The sequence below is a fragment of the Clinocottus analis genome, unplaced genomic scaffold (assembly GCF_023055335.1).
Source record: "Clinocottus analis isolate CAN_PGR_092001 unplaced genomic scaffold, fCliAna1.0.p SCAF_12, whole genome shotgun sequence".
Taxonomy (NCBI): domain Eukaryota; kingdom Metazoa; phylum Chordata; class Actinopteri; order Perciformes; family Cottidae; genus Clinocottus; species Clinocottus analis.
Window position 1 is genome coordinate 14,453,211 of NW_027175843.1, and position 19,629 is coordinate 14,472,839.

The 19,629-nt window shown below is 40.6% G+C and overlaps 1 protein-coding gene across 1 annotated transcript; it reads right to left on the bottom strand.

The window, feature by feature from the left end:
* Positions 1-3,307: 3,307 nt before the first annotated feature.
* LOC137782968 (coiled-coil domain-containing protein 138-like) lies at positions 3,308-16,736 on the bottom strand. Its single transcript, XM_068572694.1, has 15 exons — positions 16,614-16,736; positions 16,233-16,278; positions 15,880-15,994; positions 15,691-15,791; positions 15,183-15,346; positions 14,631-14,768; positions 14,009-14,128; positions 13,059-13,136; positions 12,700-12,819; positions 11,955-12,107; positions 11,698-11,814; positions 9,264-9,477; positions 7,428-7,601; positions 4,613-4,751; positions 3,308-4,014 (listed from the first exon to the last, which is right to left on the bottom strand). Exons 1-15 carry the CDS (start codon positions 16,680-16,682, stop codon positions 3,888-3,890), a joined length of 1,875 nt encoding a protein of 624 aa, XP_068428795.1. The 5' UTR covers positions 16,683-16,736; the 3' UTR covers positions 3,308-3,887.
* Positions 16,737-19,629: the final 2,893 nt, after the last annotated feature.

Below are 19,629 nucleotides of genomic sequence, written 5' to 3' on the forward strand. Positions count from 1 at the left end.
TCCCGTCAGGTGCGTATTTGTGTACTTATCAGACACAACTGAAGGCCTAGGTCAAAAATGCACCACCCATCGCTGTTGCACTCTGGCAACAGCCAATAGCTGCAGTGCAACTTTGCACTACTGGTTTTCAGGAAATATCACCAGTGTCTGTCAAGAATGCATTTAGCTAGTACAGCAATAACAATGTGAAGATTAAAAGTCAGCTGTGAAAAAACAAGGGGAAATACCCACAGGGCGGGCACAAAGACAGTGCATATATTTCAAAAAAGGTTCTTAGAAATATACTATACATATAAATGATTGTTTTTATCAACATTGAACCTCCTCGCTGAGTCTGGTGGATTCTGTTCACCCTGAAGCAGCACATTCTGTCTTCTGCGGGTGAGGATTTGAGGAGAACATGTGTTTGAACCCCGACAGGAAAAGTTTGACATTTTCAGACGAGCCTGAAAGTTAGACGAGGAGATTGCTAACAGCACCGTGCATCAAGCTGGAGACAGGACGCGATTAGCATAAAGCTTAGTTTAGCATGACGATTGAAATGAGAATATCATCTCAGCCTTTGCCGGACAGATGGATTAACAAAATTAAATAAAAGTTACACAATTTAGCCCCCGGTTCGCCCCCATGAAACAATTAATTAATATAGATTCACTGTACCAATTACTGGGCTTTAGAGGTGCTACGCTAAGCGCTTGCTGGATCTAATGCCACATTTAAGGCACAGGCACGAGTGACATTGATCCTCTTATCTAACTCATCAAGAAAGAGCAGAGTTCCTTTAATTAGGAAACAGTAATACTAGTTATTAGTCCAATGCGAGACTCTTAGTCTATTGTAATGATAGCAAAGCAGAATAAAAGGAGTTAAAACAAACTGTAAGCAGAAAGCCAGTGTGATCCCAGCCTGTCCACCATAAATATCCCCAAGACAGCTGCTACCACTCACAACTCCATCTTACACAAGCTAATTTACAGTCAGGTATATTACCAGACCCGCCATGTGCCTATTGCATTACTCAAGCTGCATATTTATGCATATTGTGGCTGGTGGAAATAATATACATTTGGTGGTCTGCTATGTCAAATCACTGATTGACTTGACTTTATGGTCGTGCTCAAGTGGAACCGCTAATGTTTCCTCCTGCCAGCTTCCTCCCACCGACCAAATAACATTTTAATGAGGTTTACCAGCCAGACCAGAGCAGAGCCACTCTTCAGGGTAATTTTCTAAATTTTTGGTCCAGTGAGAAAACCCAAATATAAATCAGGATCAGCGTTTAAAGTCGTGTGGGTGATGCTGTGCAGGCTAGACTGGCAGAGTTGAGCGTGTCAGGGAACACGGACCAGACACTGCTGTGCTGACTGCAATGCAGGCCAGACGCAACTGAAGTCACGAAAGTAAATAAATCAGCCGTCGACACTTCCTGGAGTCGGCATAAAGGCTATAATTCCCCGTTAAAGTGATACTCCACTCAAAACCGATGTGAGTATCAAACCTTGAGCTTGAAAAGCAGCTGGAAGACGTTTTGAAGATTCCTTCAGCATGAATTCATGTCAATTACAGTGAAATATCAAATGTGAAAAGTAAAAAAAATAAAAGACAGTATAGTTTAGTGTAGAAATGTCCATATTTTTTTGCCAAAATACTGCTTGTCATGTTGTTGCCCTCCTGAAGCCTCATTCCGCAATATGTTTATTCAAATTTATAGGGACAAAAACATTTATGGACTATGCAGAACCTCACATTCTGTCCAATGCCATGTTTATTTATTTATTTTCCACCCAATGACAACATTTGTCAAATTGAAAGTTACAGTATGGTCAAGGTTAGGGAAAATCTGTGGTCACGGCATATAAACTACGGAGACGGTATGTTAGGGTGCAGCCACTGAAACGATTACGGTCAATAAAAAGTTATTTTTAATTGCACAAAAGTTAGACGTAACTAGTGAGGTGCAGCATCGTCAAATAAAAACAAATGAAGATTTATGGTGGAAAGTCAGGAACAGATTAACACAGCCGGACAAATTGTGCATGTCTTTTCTACCAAGTGCTCATGACAAGATTGCTTCACTGCTTATCTCACTGACTCCATTACATTTGTTAAAACAGTAAATGGAGCAACTCTGATTCAGTTCTCATGCATTACAACTCTGCTCAATAGCTCCGAATGAAGCAAAAGATGAGTTGATGGGGAATAAAAGGGATGAGTGGCTTCACGGCAAGCTCCTTTTGTAGGACCCTTTTTTACTCAATCTCGAGAGCTGATGTGCTCCGAGGCGGAAGAGATGGATGCTGAAGAAACCATTGATGCTATCATTATGATTGTGATAGTCTTTTAATTACCCACACTGCATCTGTAGGTACAAAACAGATTTATCGGATGGGTGAGGGTTCACGGTGAGACGGACCTTCACACGTAGCCTGACCGGCTCGGTGAATAAGGACTGTTTACGTGGCCGAGTGCAGAATGTCTTCTGCTGTTGATCATTAGGTCTGATGTTTCCATTTGATATCATCCAGATGCAACACAATTCACAACAGCCTCCTCTTTTATCTATAATGTGATCTCCTCTGCTTGCGGCTGTTGACAGTTGGTGAAGTAGTAAAAATATAAGCAAGTAAATTATTTTTAAAAAAAGGTGGGCTAAGACACAATTAGGGTGATCTGCTCCATAGGATGGAGGAGTCCCCCCGCCCTCCTGGCAATTTAGTTTTACCATCAGTGGGGTTTATAGTTATCCTACTAATTGAACACAGTGCAATCATTTTTAAAAGGGCACTAAAAATAAATCGTTTTCCAGTCATTTTGGATGTAAACAGTTCTGTTTTAACATTGTTCTTGTGAGTGCTCTGGTGCCTGTCATGTAACAACAGAAGTGGTTAGAAACCAAATACTTTGGGATAATAACATTCCATATCATTAATGAGCTAAAATGTAAGTTACAGCTCACTCCTGATTCTTTATCACGGTTCAACATAGGATGTACGATCCAGAGGCTTCCAAACCGTAGGAAAACAAAAGGCAGTTGGAAAATAATACCTGTAAAAAAGTGAATATAGTGACCATACTGTAGCAGTTCCTTTTTAAAATATTGTAAATTCATCCAATTTCCAAAACCGACATATCAATAATTTGGCGTAGGTGTAGATGCCGACAGATTCAAAGTGTCTGCATCTACATATTTGTCCTTGAATGTTCTCTTCAAATGGTAGTTTGAAGGGTCCAGGTTGACTGCCACACCATTCCTTTAAGTAAAAAATAAATACAAATTGGACACACTCTTTTCAAATTCAGACCAGCGAAGCACTTCCGAGTATGTTTTAAATATCAGCTGTAATTGTTCCAGTCCGTCCAATCCCCTCCGTCAACCACCACCACCAGTGTGTCCCATACTGAGACCATTACTCCCATCAACCCACCCATACTCTGGAATAGATGTTATACAAAACATATGGATTTTAGCATTTCATATGCAGTCCAATCTTAATGTCCTTCAGTTCTTTTTGTTTATTGTCATTAAAAAGCTTCACAGTCCCAGCCTCTTTTCCTCCGAGCCCATCAGACACCCATTAAGGCCACTAGAAGCATGACAGTCGTTTCCAGTCACAGAAGAATGGGTCACAAAGGGCAAAACAATACAAAACACAAAAGAAAAGTACTTCTGACAGATAAAAGAACTTCAAAAATATACTACAATATAAATAAAGAATCGGCCTGCATGTGTTTTGATGGAACATTTAAGTAATGCAAAGTCGGAAACATGTTTAAAACAGTTTGAGCACCAAACAACGTGCTGAAATACTGAAACACAAGTTAAGTCACCTTTATCCACATTGGGAAAACGGGAGCATGAAAAAAAAACAAGCAACTATGTGTGTGTGTTATTTGAGGTTATGGAGGATGGCCCTAAGGTTGAGGCAGAGGAATTTGTGCGTCTGGTTGGCGTTGTGAAGAAGTTCTTGTATTTGGAGGTGTAGGGAGGATTGTTCAAACAGACGACGGTTCTTCCTGGAGCAAAGCAAAGAAAAACACAACCCATCAGTCCAAAGACATTCACGCTCCCATACTAGGTCCATGCACTACAGTACCAAGGTTTGTCCATGCACCATACAGTTGGACCAGAGAGCTCGACTGACCAACGTTTACCTCGAGCTGCAGGCACAGCTAAAGGTTGTAAGGAAACAATAAAAGGTCTGGAATTAATAGGACTTCTGCACACACATTTAAAACTAGACCGCTACAATCTAGAAATAAGTATTTGCAATAATCAAACAAAAAACCCTCGAGAAGCACCTTAGAGCAAGATTGCTCGGAGAGCTGCTTTTTTTTTGTGGACAATTTATTTTAGTATTTATTTTGTCACAAGCCAACACGCTTGTGAAACCCTGTAATAGTCAAAATGCCATTGCCTATCCTTGGGGAAATGAATAGAAATAGTTCATAACAGAGTTCAGGACCCAGGTTGAGTATTTATCAGATCAATCTGTCCAAACACGTAGAAGAAAGGAGAGTGCACACGGTTGCATTTTTCAGTGCATGTAGGTATTTACGACCCATAGGACAAGTGAATTATTATTACTATCAGTATTGAGAGGAGTGTGTCCACCTGATGTTGGAGAGCTTCTGGAGAAGGATGGAGAGTTTCTCCAGCGTTGGGAACTCCAGACGAGGGCTTTTCAGAAGCTGGGAGGCTGTTTGGAAAAACTCCTTGCAGCTACATGCCTCCAGGAAGGGACTTAAGTAGCCTACAAGCACACAAACGCAAGCAGAGCACACTTACAAGGATATTATCTAAACAATTTCTCTAATAAACAACACATTTTTAGTTATTGTTAAAACTTCTGAGGAGATGGAAATGATCCACTTCAGATTTGCATAGAAATGGAAACTACATCAATACTACACAAACAAAGCTTGAAAACACTTTAGCGATCAGACTCCGTGAGACAGGTACACAGATGCTGGTTAGACCATTTCTGATAATTGCTTTTGGATGAGCGTCCATAATGTCACCGTTAACTGTGACCTTCTCTTCTTCAAATCGCACTCACACATGCACGCACGCACAGGGAGATGTGACAGAACGGGAGAAAGCATCAATCTACAGATGGAGGATCTGCACATTTTTTAATAAACAGCAAATGTGGACCTCGAGATGACCACAAATGATTAAGCTTTTGTAAACAAACATTTGTTTCTGCTAAAGTCACATCCCTGCTCCATTGTCTACGACCACACAAAAGAGAGAGGCAATACAATCTGAGCCACAAAGGAACTTTTTTTTTGTCTGGTACAGAGGTTCTGCTGGCACCAAATCACAGCAGAGGATTGGACGGGGAAGAATAGGATCCGGTTCAGATAAGACGGGTTTATTCTGACAATATGACGTGAATAAAGCAGGAAAAATAGTTTGGTCATTCTTCATCCAGCAGTAGCATCACCCCACCTCGAGTTTATACAACTATTAATCATGTAAAAGGGCGTCAGGGGTCTGCGGTGATATCGGCAACCCACCCGATCCGTCTTGAAACACGGACCAATGAGTCCAACACAATTGTGAGGAATTAAGAAGCTGTAACTACTAATTGATTTACTTAGATCAATCTGCTATTTCTTTTTTGAACAATTGATGAATCATTTAAATTATAATTTAAAAAAAAGATATATACATTGAGTGATGATTTATATTGCTTGTTTTATCCAAAACTTGAAGACATTAACCGTGATACAACAGAAACAGCAGATTGAAACCGAAACAAGAAAATGTCTGGCGTTGTTTTTTTTGTTTTTTTTTAAATCAGGGTAAATTGACTTATAATTTTAGCACTAAAATGATGAGACAACACATTTAGTCATAGCTGTTTATATTGGATTATACTTAGAGATAATGAGAGACCATGGGTCCGAAAAATCTTTTTAATATGTGCCACATTCTACACATATGTGGCTACACAGATACAGATGGAGCCGGACAGAGACACATTCCTCATGGGTTTGATGGTACCAAACGAGGGTTTAAGTTCAAAAGTACTCTCACCAGGTCAGGGAGGGGTTTTGTGAAAACATACTAACACTTCTCCACAGTGTGAAAAGAACACAAACACATGTACGCACCAAGAAGGTTCATTTATGACCATGGAAGTTAAATACACTGCACTGAAGCTGTAGAAACCAGTAAAACACTGTTACTGACTGTGCACGTGTGTGCTGAGGTGGCCAACTGCATTTTGTGATCCATGAATGTGTGAGAAGCGTTGTGCAACTGAACTTTATAAAAAGGACTCAAGCTGTCGCAGTACGACCAGAGATGTCCGGCATGCGTTTGTGTGCGTGAGTACAATTTGACCTTTTTGTTTAGTTTAGTTTTATTGGCAACCTTCAGGTGCAAACCTTTCTCCCCCTCCTCACTCTTTTCCCGTCTCTCCTCATTACTGCTTGTAAAACACAATAATTAGCAAGTCTTGCTAGACTTACAGTCCCCTTGAAACACACAACTGTATGTACACCTCCACCCCCACTCCCACCTCCTATCCTCCTTCTGGCCCTCGTCACCTCCAGCATATGGCTCTGCTGTGTACCCCTGTAGCAGGCAGCAATCTTAAATGATACGGCTTATAGCCCAGATGAACTTGGCCCTCCATGGAAACACACCGCAGCTGTGCGCTCCCCTCTCGGACCTCCCTCAAGTCTTTTTTGTCTTTCTATAAAACAGCCAGGAGGTGATGGATGACCACAGTTTTATGACAGTTCTAAAGCTTTCGCATGACCAGTGCTTTATGATTGATGTGACCTCGGACAAACCATCACTTTTCACATGTGTTTTTAGGATGATGTGGAGTGATGCTGCAGGAGGAGCTGGGATGAATCAAAGTTAATAGTGGTCATAAAGACAGTCAATAAACCTGGGCTACAAAAGTGCTTACAGTAGCTTTCAAGGCCACATTGACCGAGGAAATGAAAGTTGTCAAAGAAAATGTCAAGAGAATAACCCTTGAGCTCATCAGTGGGGTACCGGATATGTAGATATACACAATTATGAATTAAACTCATATTGTGGACAAGACTTGCAACAGTGGTTGTAACAAAATTATAACTACTTGCTTAAGTGGAGTTTCCAACTGTGACTTTCTTCAGACTCTCTCAGTGCAGTAATGTGTTAAAATATTACTCATGTATGATTTGTGACAGCCAGCTTTTCACAATTTAGCATTAGCCAGCTTACTAAAAGTTACCATGGTACTGAAACAGGATAAAAACACTTAAAACAAACTAACAGATTAAGGAAAAAGCCCTGCACATGGCAGGAACAGACATATACCATTTAGGTTGCTACTTTGACAGCCACAGCCAAAGTTCCCTGAACTGTCTATACAAGGGCGATGGGTTCTGCACTAATGGTCTTCTGACAAATTACTACTTACGGGATTGCTCTGACAGCTGCATGAGGATGTCCACAGGTGTGTGCAGACCTCCACGGCCAGCCTGCAGCATGGACAGCAGCACACATACTCCTCCATAGTGGATGAACAGGCCTCGGCTCTCCTCAAACATCAGCTCGGTGCGGAGACTGTCCAGAGCCTGGGCCAGCACATCAGCTGGAGACGGGACAGAGAGACTTATTTATATACACATAACGCTACGCTAAATCCAGCTTTAAATAAGTTCTGTCTTACAATGGAGTTTTAGACTTTCAGCTAACACGGTTGTCCATCTATCAGCCAAGTGATGAAGTGCTAGGATGATGATACGCTACTTTATGTAATTTTATATTACAAACAATTCTAGAGGCAAATCTTATCAAGCACTGCAACTAACAATATTGTATCGTTGATTAATTTGCTTATTACCCACTCGACATATCATATCATTGCTAAGTCTCTATAACATCAGGAAACAGTAAAAAAAATAAAAAAAACATTAAAAAGCCCATCGCAATATTCTAGACTAGAGGCTTAAGTGGCATTATCAAATGTCTTGTTTACCAAAACATATTCAATGAATTATAGCTCAAACCAAAACACATAGGGGATTTTCATTTAATGCTTGTCATTATTTTGCATTCATATTTCAAGCCCAGAACCCATTTTGCTTGCAAATTTGTATTATATGTGATCCTCTCAAATAGTTTAGAGAATTTCTGAAGTTCAAAAAAAGGCTTTTATAATGCCCAAAAGTTCTCGATTCATAGAACCTGATGGCAAGATAAAAACCTTTTTTTTTTATTATGGAATGAGTTTGGTTAGCTGCATCTCAGAATGGTATCCATTATGTGGAAGAACCCTCCAATAGCAGGGGCAGTAAATATCCCTCCATTATACCGGTACTCTATCAAGAGGGACAGAGAACCTGGTCAGCAGATTGACAGCAAATATTTGAGCATTACGAGCAGATGTAAAGTCAAAGGAGTGTTTCATACAATATGTCAGGATATGCATGGTATACCACAAAAAGCACTAACCTTCCGCGTGTGGAAGGCGAGGGAGCAAAATTTGGATGCAGCTAAAAACTCTTTGCCCTTTTCAACTAAGAGGTCGCTTGGTCCCTAAAGTCAACAGAAATAATTCTCTTGTAACTGTGCCTGTGTGTTTGAACTGTCATGGCTATCTATTCAATAGTTGTAGAGTTAATTCGGTCTGGACTTCAGTGATTAACTGACTGACTTTCCATCTCTTCTGAGTGAGGCCAAACACTCTTTGTGTGCACTAGTGAGCTGATCTGATAATACAAAAAAAAGGAAAAATCTTAACCTAGCTAGCACTGTTTTATCAGCTGCAATAGATGGTGTACAAGCTAAGTATTTGTTTGAACACCATGCTGTTTCTGTGGATTCACACTCAGGTGGGGTAATAACACTGCAACTTATGACAATATGTATCACACACTCACATTTCGTCTACAGTGAGCGCCTTCCATTTTTTTTTAGAGTCTGCTTTTTGATTAATGAAATTACTATTACTAAACATGTGTTAGTGAGATCTGAACATAACATTGAAAAAGTACCTTTTCATTTCCTTTTCAGTACCTTTTTATTCGAACATTGTCATTAACCAGAATGACTTCTTCCATTTGTTCCTTTATAAAGCTGTGCCAGCATATACAAATGGCTCTTTCTTTTTTAAAAGAGCACATTGATAATAAAAATAATTGCAAGCATATATCTGATTAATTCTTCTAATCCTGCTTTGCGTCCATAAGTTTGCATTTTCCACAGATAATCCTTAAGAGCCAGTATAAACGTCTGTTTTCAGCATCGTTACCTTGTGTGACAGTGCGGAGGATGATGATGGTGGACAGGATGCGTGTGTGAGGGCAGGGGCTGAGGGAAAGGGGCCAGCTCCTACAGGGTCCAGCAGCAGCCCCACGGAAGGTCTTGGGTAGGTCTGGATCTTCAGACTGAGGCCCCGTTAGCTGGGCTGGGGGCTTTGATACTTGCTCTCCTATCCGCCGCAGCGTGGCAGATAGCGCTACATGCTTTGAAGATACCGGAAAACACACATTGTTCAGAAAACACTGTGTAACTTTACTTTGTAAAATAGGAATGAAATGCCGACAATGATTTTCATCAGAGTAGGAAAAAGAGTAGCCTGACAGGGAGCAAATAAACCAGTGCAATAAACTACAGCTACTATCCAAAACATGTGTATAAGCAGTGAAGACGATCAAAGTTTTCAAAACACACCTCTCTCCGTCTCTCAACTACACCCTGTCCCCAAAGGCTCCATCAGCCCCAAAGGGAACACAAGGATCTCCCTTCTTTCATTCAAGCATTGTGGCCCAAAAGTGTTTGGTTTTGGTCTTAAAGAAGAACACATATTGCTGCAATAGGGGAGCGTGTAATTCCAGCTGAACATCAAACAAGTCCATGTGCAGATATGACATGTCCTGTCCTGAACAGGACTGAAGCTTGGAGGCTGTGGGTGGAAGGTTGAGGAGGACAGGGTTAGGGGCTGAAGGCTGGAGAATGGCTCATAGTTGGGATTGGGAGCTCAGGGTTAAGAGAGGCTAGTGTTTGGACTTCACAATAAAAGAGGGCCACAAAGTGGGATTGGACAATCAAGTAGAATTGTCTTATCACCCTTTCAACCAGAAACCAGTATTTGTCCTGCTCTGGAGGGGCTCCCGACCCTTAAAAAAGACACAGACAGGGCCTGCATGTCTAGACTCTGTTCGTTGCACATAGACAGGCAGGGGACTTTGGATAACCACGCTTCTCATCTGAACACAAGATGGAACTCGACAGGATCTCCACACATTAAAGCACACCACGCTGTGAAGGGAGATGTAGCGATAAAGCGTATATCCCCTGCTTGAAGTGGATGTGTAGTTCTCTGATGTGTAGCTATGTCTTGAGGAAAAACTGTGTGTCGTGTTTGGTTTCAGTTGAAAGTGACCGAGCAGCTTTCTGTAGAATAACACTCACCTCTTGCAAGGCCAAACACTGATAAATAAGGACATGCAGTTATAAACTGTAATCTCATGCCCTTGTGGTGTTGCTTTTTGACAATGCAGATAGTCTATTAAAAAAGGAAGGATATCCAAAATCACCCTCCGATCACTGTCTCTTTTTGGCATTGCAGATATGGTTATGTGGCTCGTTCAAAGTGGCTACTATCTTAAGAGTTTTATGATACAGATTAGTTATGAAGTGGCTACCACCACAAACAGAACAGCGAGTCACACAACACCATTCGTTATAATATGTATGTTCTCTGATCAGTGGCTAGGCCTTCCCTGCTGGCCTAAACAGAATCGTCAAGTTATAGCTATTTTATAATTTAAATCTTAAGAATGTTTCTTTTTTTAAAGATGTAATTATTTAACAAATACACTACATGTATTGTATATATTGTTCTTCCTATTAGCTTCATTTCTTATTGCACAGCTTCCTCTGTTTCTCTGCCTTCAGACTGCTGCTCAAGGCAGGCTGGGGCCTGCTGCTTCCATCCTGCAGGCTTCCTGCGGCTGTAGCCGTTTCTCTGATGTGAGGTGAGTGAAGCACATGAGACACGCAGCAGGACGTTTAGCCTAAATGAAATGTAATGTCATGTTTTCCAGTCCACCTCGGGTGTGGTGGAATCGTCGGTGGGTGCCGGCGGTGTGGCTGGCTGAGAGACAGCGCAGGGAGAACAGCTGAGAGTTGTGGTGCTTCTGCAGCTGCAGAGATGTGCAGTGTTTTAGAGCCGCAGTTTAGTTGGATTGTTATGACATGTTTTGATATAACGTTAAGCTATTATAATAAGTACTAAGACAGTTCTCTACAAAGCAGTGATCTGATGTACGTTTCTGTGGCTTTTATTATGAAGGGGAAAACAGAAGGAGAGGAAATGTACTAGGGAAGTGTGGAATGAGAATAAAAGTGGTTGCCGTCTTGTGCAAACTACGCAGGATTGTGTTGTTGTTTTATTAATGAAATACAAAAATATAGGTGCAAGATAAACCCTCAGATACATGACTAAATGTGACTGGTTCTTGTCCAGTCATGTGCGTGTTTATGTACTTATCAGACACCACAGAAGGCCTGACAACATGCATTGTTTGTTAATGATGCAGTATCCTATCATGCAAGTATTTATGTAAACAATTTTAGACGGCACAGAAGGCTACGTCCAAAATGCACGTCATGCCACTGTCTTTGAAACATCCTTGAACTACTTTCTGCAGAACCCAGTTTACCCACACAAGTGATCTTACCTGTGTATTGCTGTCCATGTGTCTTAAAGCCCTGTGGATGAGGCGAAGAAGGTTGAGGAGGAGGTCCGGTTCCGACCCAGGAGTGTGATGAAGCTGATCTGCTAACAACGGCAGCACCTAAGGAACCAAAGATAATTCATGACTTTGATTGCGTCTTGATCGATTGCTCTTCTGCAGACAGGACAGCGACATATGCATTGAACTGCAGGTTGTAATAACAATTTAAGATCACAGTGAAGCTACGGTGAACATGTCACCTTGAGGCATCGCTCGTTCAGGACCAACTCTGGGGGCAGGCACTGGCCGACTCCTTTCCCTTCATTTCCTGCTACTGATGAGAACGTCTGTTTATCGAGTACCCAGTCCAGTAGAAGGGCCAGGAGCTTTAGTCGGGTGGGACTGGAGCTGTGCTGAAGGAAAGAGGCTGAAATTCCATTACAAATGTAGTGTTTTAGTTAAAATGTGTTACTTTAATTAGACCGTTATCATCTGGAGTCTCCAATACGTCCGGCATTAATCACAATGAGCACCTAAAGGAGTCAAGATTTAAAGATACCTGACCAAAAGTTAGCACTGTTTCGGCCATGGGATATAGTGGCGTATTTGAAAAAGTGTGCACATTACGTCAAGACTGCGATTTCAACGGGGAGCCGAAAGGTGTTCATTAAAACTGTGGAAAAAGTGTGGCCATGCAAAGAAAGTTTGGCTCAGTCAATGTTCCTTTACTAGTGGAAAAAAATAAAATCGTTAATCATGAAAAAAAAAAGAAATCATAAAAAAATATCCTCCTCAATATGTAAGCGCAGTTGTATCCACTGATCCCAGATCTCACCTGAATACAATCAACAGAAGTAATAACAAAATCACAAATTATAATTTACTGTCAGTTGGCAGGATGTGTGTGGTTTGTGGAAAAAAACCTATGCGTGTGCAAAGTGTGTGAAAACGGATTGACAGTACAATTAACTTTAACAACAACACCCACACAAACCGATGAGCTACCTTGTTGCTGGGGTTTCCAGATGCAGCAGTTTTCTCCTTGTTGGATGGTTTAATACATTCTGTGCTCTTAACACTCACTTTTGGACAGGCTTTCTGTGCTGTGCTGTGCTCATATTTCCTCTGAAACCCCCCCCCACAAAAAAACAGTTAATAACCAAAATTAAAACAAATATATTACAAATAAAAAACATATTTAACGAACAAATTCCCATGCACCAAAAAATAAATGCTTTTCAATTATTTGCTAGGTGGAAATGGTTTAAAGACCATCAGGGAACACTAAAAACTGAACTGAACTTACAGTGCGCTCCAAAGCAAGGATGCACTGACCACATGCGCATGTGTTAATATGTGCTCACCTGTAGGTTCTCCAGTCGAGCCTGAACCCTCTTGGATTGGCTCTCCAAAGTTTTTTTCTGTTCATTGATCTCGTTCAACTGTTGACATAAAAACACAACATGTCTGCTTTGGCAGACCACTGATGATATGAAAAAGAAGAAAGAAAGTATCCTTTATTAATCGCTTTGGGGAAATTATACCTTGCATTTAAGCCATCCTTAATTAAGGAGCAGTGTGCTGCCCTCTGAGGCGCCCAGGGAGCAACTGGGGGTTCAGTATCTTGCTCAAGGACACCTCGACATGCGAAACTATGGGGAGACTGGGGATGCACATAATTCAGTGCATACAGATTGCATCGCCCCTTTTTTTAAAGCATTTTTTAAGCAAGGAGGGCTCCCTTCAAAAGCAACAACAACACATTTAGTTCCAGATAGACTCTAATACCCAAAAACCAATACAAACTTAGGGATTTTACATTCCTGAGTATTCAACATCCAAGAGGGTGATGTCATAGCGCCCTCCTGTGGTCCAATATAGTAACTGTTTGGCAGAAGTCTTCTACTCCTCTACTTATAATAAAGTGACTATTTGAAAATATTTGAATATAAAAAAATTACATTCAAACATTTGCTGGCAAATTGAACAGATACCAGGATTTGCTGCTAGATATTAGTCCAAAAGCAAAAACATTTAACGTGTAATGCTCAACCATGTATACAACCTGCACGTATAAACACATTGCAAACATTAATACCTCCAATTATGATGAGCTTTTAATTAAAAAGAAAGAACTTTAAAATCTGTAGACTTGCTGGTCAAAATCAAAGTATTCAGGAGTTGGCAGACTTTTCTTTAACATTTTAGCCTTTGAGTTAATATCACTAGAGAATGCTGGAGGTTTTTGTCAGACCTTGAAGACGCCAACAGAATGCAAACAGACAACCAAGGTTTGGATGTGGTCACGTCTCACCTGTTTCTTCATGCTGTCATTCAGCTCCTTGATGGTGTCAAAGCTGGACCTGAGCCTCCTGTTCTCCTTGCTCCTCTCTCGAAGAAGATCCTGCAGCTGGCTCACCTCTTGCTGGTGTTTCTGGTGACACGTTCACACATATCAAACAATGCAGCCCCAGCAACTCTGCTTGAACACTTCAAAAAAGGTACATTACGCTGACTTGAGTTCTTTAATAGTCACTCCACTGCACCCCGTCATGTGATGGGAAGTCCTCACTGTCCATAGCAGAAATATCTTTGTTTAATTAGGCTGATTATTGCAGAATTAAATTGGAAGGCTGAATTAAATTGGAAATGTCTGGGTTTAATTTAAACTACCTGAAATGTCAAAACACTAGAACCTACATACACACCAATAATCGTACGCATAAAATGTAAATTGACACTAAGTTTGGAGGGAAGATTTGATTAGCTGTACAATTAATCATTTAAATTTGAAGTTCATGATCGAGGACCACAGAGTTACTTCCTTAAAGTAGACAGGTGGTGGGGTGGAAGGAGTGGGAATGAGATGTGGTGACAAAACACGCAACACATTCCTCATGTTGAATGTGAGCAGATGAGATTGTTTGGTGTCTGACCTCCTCTACAGCTGGTATACGAATGTGCAGCATATCCTCAAGCCCGACGAGCCTCCCAACAGCCTCCTCCTGTTGCTTCAGCCTCCTCTCTCGATCCTGCAGCTCCCTCTCCCACTGCTGTTGGTTTTCTCGCTCTGCCTGGATACACACACACACACACACACACATACACTCACACACACACACACACACACACACACACACACACACACACACACACACACACACACACACACACGCACACACACACACACACACACACATTGATATTACTATAGATTATATCACATTCCTTATCTGTTACAAACTAACATTTGAGTCCAAAATGCAAAACTACTCCATATCAAAATACAGGTATGATAAAAAGCAAGCACAGACAAACAGTCAGCATTGTATCATGATATTCAATGCATTTAATGTTGGTGTATAAAACCACACACACACACACACACATCTGTAAGTATCCTCTAATAACACACAAGGAAACCTTTACCCAGGCACTTTCTCTGAATTTAGTGATAAACCATCATTGCTATTATTCAGTTCTCTCACCTTCAGTTGTTCATAGATGGTCATCATCTCCTGGTACACCTTTGCGAGTACCCGGGAAGGGGAACGGAAGGAGTCAGGAACTTGGCGAGCTCTATGCAATTCCCCATCAATTTCAGTTTCTTGAAACCCATGGCTACCATCAAGACAGGAGGGCAAGGTCACATCTGGACAAATGGAGGTACAATAGAGGTAAGCTCATGGCGAGCTCATTATCTATTTATAGGAGAGGTTGTCAGGAAAAGACAGACATTTCAGAAATAAGAGGAAAGTAAGTAAATCTTTGCAAGGACTCAGAAGAAATGCTAGGCTTAATCATTGAGGCCTGTTTCATGATTCATTATATTGTCATGTCATTCCTTCTAATACTTCATGAGGATGTTCCTCATGAAGTATCAACAATTAATTGCATTTCAGCATCTGCTACTTAGAGTTTGCTATGAAGGCGGTCAGGTATTCCACTCAGAAAGCACAAGCACAGATGACCGGTATCTTGCATCACAACACGCACCTGTTTCTGTTAAATGCACCAGAGAATCCTGAAGTAGGACAGCTGCAGAGTCCTCACTCAGGTCCTCGTTACTGCCATGCAGACCACGATCACTGCCAAACCTTAGAAAAGACATTTAGATCAATGCATAATTTTCAAAAATCCCAAACGTAGAAATGGTAATTGTAGGAGTAATGTCATTCGACTCACTGGTCAGGATGGTTGGTAACTGCTTTGAACAGCTCATGCAAAGCTTGGCTGTAGCACTTCAACTCTTTGCTCGGCCGTTTGGATCTGTTGGCCAAAAGGAACCTTTGTACCGCCTCTGAAATATGGAATACAAGGCAATGTTTGGACATTTTAGGTAAAGATCTGTCATGTCAAGGATCATCAATTAGATGTGGGGTCACACCAATTAGTGTCATCCGTGGTCAGATTACTTATAGACGACAGTCATAAAGCTACAACAAATGCAGTCACCCATGACATCCTTCTTTATTAGTAAATATAAATAACACATGGCTATCTGAGCATGCGCAGACCTCACGTGAAGTTGCTCTTACCGTCACTGGTTCCGCAGGTAACGTCAAAGTCTTCTGGAGGTGCCAACTAAAACAAGCATCAGAACAACGACATGTTTTAGAGACAAGTAGCAGCTCGAGGACGTCACAGCTGTGTCCAGTTATCAAGTATTGTTGTTCTTGTTTGCTGCCATTGCAGGTGGCGCACATGTTTAACTTGTCCGTTTATGGTGGCACTCAACGTTGAACTGACAATTTATTTCATTTTACAAGGTGTTTCGCAGCCCAAAACAGGCAGAATTGAGCTGTAACGAAGTAGCTACCGTGAGACGGACTGGAGGAAGACATTTTAACGTATCGTGAGTAACATTAAGACGACATAACAGTGTACATTGTAACATTAACTTGTCGTTGGACTCAAACCTGTTTCTTCCTCTCCAAATATTTCTGCTTTAGTTTCTCAGCCAAGTCGGGGTTAAACTGCTGGTTCATAGCTACTGTTGCTGATGTTAAACTACGGCTCTTTTAATTTGCCGCTCACGTTAGTGGAAATACAAATACCAAAATTATACGAACATCCGGTTTAAACTTTCAAAATAAAAGCATTTTAAATGCATATAATCGTTTTTCTCGCGATTTGTCATGCATTATTTTGACAAAGTTCCGGTATCACTGTGCTTAACCACGACAACTTAACTGTTGTTGGTTATGGTGGGAACAAAAACTGTAAACAAAGCACAATCCAAATTTAACAGGTAAATGATCACGTGACGTTTAAACATCTGTCTTCCCCGCAGGTAGCGCCCTCTAGCGGTGAAGATGGAGCTGAACATTTCATAGAGTTACTGCAATAACCTACTAATAAACTTAAATAGATTTTTGAGACAGTTTAGTAGTAAAACTGCTGCTAAACCTGTGTTAATCATGTTTAAAGTGTTTTGATTATGATATACATTGGACCAAATTGAAGACTGTAATATGAGTTTGATAAAAAGCTAAGAATGTATACGGGTACTACTTTATTTATTGTAATATACTACTTATATCTGCTGTGTTTTTTTCTGAATTGTACATCTACTGTATTTGTTAAAAAGTGAGCTACGGGCTAAAAAGGCAATCACGGTTTTGATTTGATGTCTTGTGCACTTGGCTGAGTTAAATCATTGAACACATTTCAACCCATTTCAGTTTTTGATGTCCTGAAGCAAAGTACTTTTTTTTCTGAAGTCGTGCCTTTCTCATCCAGCCACATTGTAGTTACACCAATAAGCCAGAGGGCGTCAGTGCCTCACCAGTGACAACAGGATCAGGCTCTCGCTGAGTCTGCTTTACTGGCTGATGCCTGCAAACCCAGTGTGGAACCTTGATATGTATGAATTAAATTATATATATATATATATATATATATATATATATATATATATATATATATATATATATATATATATATATATATATTAATTCGATATTTTAGCGACAAAAATGATGCCCATGATTTTTTGTTTTCTACAACTTGTCCTGATTTATTAAATGTTTTTGTTTTGACTGTTATGTGCACTGTAGTGGACAATTATGTTGTAAATGTATAATAAAGTACAACAAAATAATTATAAATATATTTGTTAAAACATAGGCCAATAAGAATACTAGAAGACCCTCAAACTATTGTTATGAAACGCTAATCATTTTAAATCTTTCAAAAATACAACATATCTTTGGTCATACAACTGTAACTCTAACACTAATATACGTTTCAAAATTCAGTACCACAAAATCACTGCCAGCTGATTTAACACAGACACATGCTGAGGAGCTGCAGGAATGAAAGAGGAATATGAGTCTTTCGGGTTATCTAAATTAACCTTGTTGCTCCCTCAGTCTCCCCCTTGCCAACAGCGTATAGCATTTAGCCAGTATGTTTGGCAAGCAGGGCCAAGTTTACACTGGACTTGAATAGCATACAACTAGGCTTAAAGATTAATGTTGTTTCTCTTTTTAGGCTAATTGGCGGCCATGTCATTAATACACACACTCATAATTCAATCACTTTGTCCCTGCAGGCCCTCGCTGACGTTTAGAGAAATTAGCCGGCAAGAACACTCAACAATGATCTTCATTAGAGAGGTATTTGCTTAGTCCACTTTATATGGAAATTACTGTTCGCTTTTGTTAATCGGTCATATAAGTTCCTTATTCCATCACTTTGCTGTCCACTCGTGCCCAAAGGAGATCTGTGGGATCATCGGCAGTGCATTCTGTGTGTGTGCGTGGCTTTGAATCATGATGGGGTCAGAGGTTAACTTTACATTGAAGGTTTAGGTTAACGGTCCATGTATAAAATATGAAACACTTACAGGTGATATACCCTATTTTCTGTGTAAATGTAAATGAGTGTAGTATCTGTATCTCTGCACAATACTGTATGTGATGTCCATCCTGCTGCGCTGCAGCCACATACTGTAACTGAAACAGCACACAGGGACAGAGACAGAGAGCATGTAGAGATATGAAGCGGCAGACATAGCATTCTAATGCAGCAGTGTCTCCGTTTTACCACTTTGTAATTTGACAAAAGCAATCCACAGATAATATTAGGATAATTGGGGTTGATTGTCACTGAACAGTGGGACACTCATTTCGAGTGCAATCCTCCTCTTTATTGTACCCGATTTTATTGAACCTGTTTTTGGCATGCAGCTCAAAATAATTTGTGTGTGTGTGTGGGGGGGGACTGGTACTTACACAGTGCAGACAGTCGAAAGGGATGTGCCCAGCAGTTATCGTCTTCACCCTCTGTTTTTTTTTTTTTTAACAAACATCGTAAACACATGAGCCAGCCCAGGGGATACAAGTAGACAAAAGCAATCAAATCCTATCATTGAATTAACAACATATTGCCGTTGTGTTGCAAAAGCAATTATCCCCTGTCTCATGATACAAAGCCATGCACATACACATGCAAGCGCTATCCCGTTCAATTAAAGTAGTGATGGCAGCCCTCTGCTGTGAAAATGATTGCATCTCAATTGGCATGACTCTTTGAGTCCACAGAGCCGTATTATGTATGCTAATGCAAGCTGTAAAGACGGATCTTGGGTTCAGGGGGGGCCCCCGGAGCAATTACACTGCCTCAGAATTTGGACAAGACATGGTGTCCCTGGGCATGTAAGGCCCTTTTATGGGCTTTTCCATATTAAAAATATATTTTTGGAACATCATAGGGATAGAAACGTAAAACTGTAGGGTTGGATTGATACAAAGGGGCAATATATGCAGAGAAAATGTTAGGAATTTGGAAAAAAAAAAGACATCTTTGAGATGGTTATCTCTTTTCCTATTTACAATATTTTCCCAAATGTTAAGGGTCAGTCAAGAGCCGTAAACCTAAAGGCCGGAAGCATTACTGAAGATTTTTGCCCTTAAACACTTTGGCAAAAAG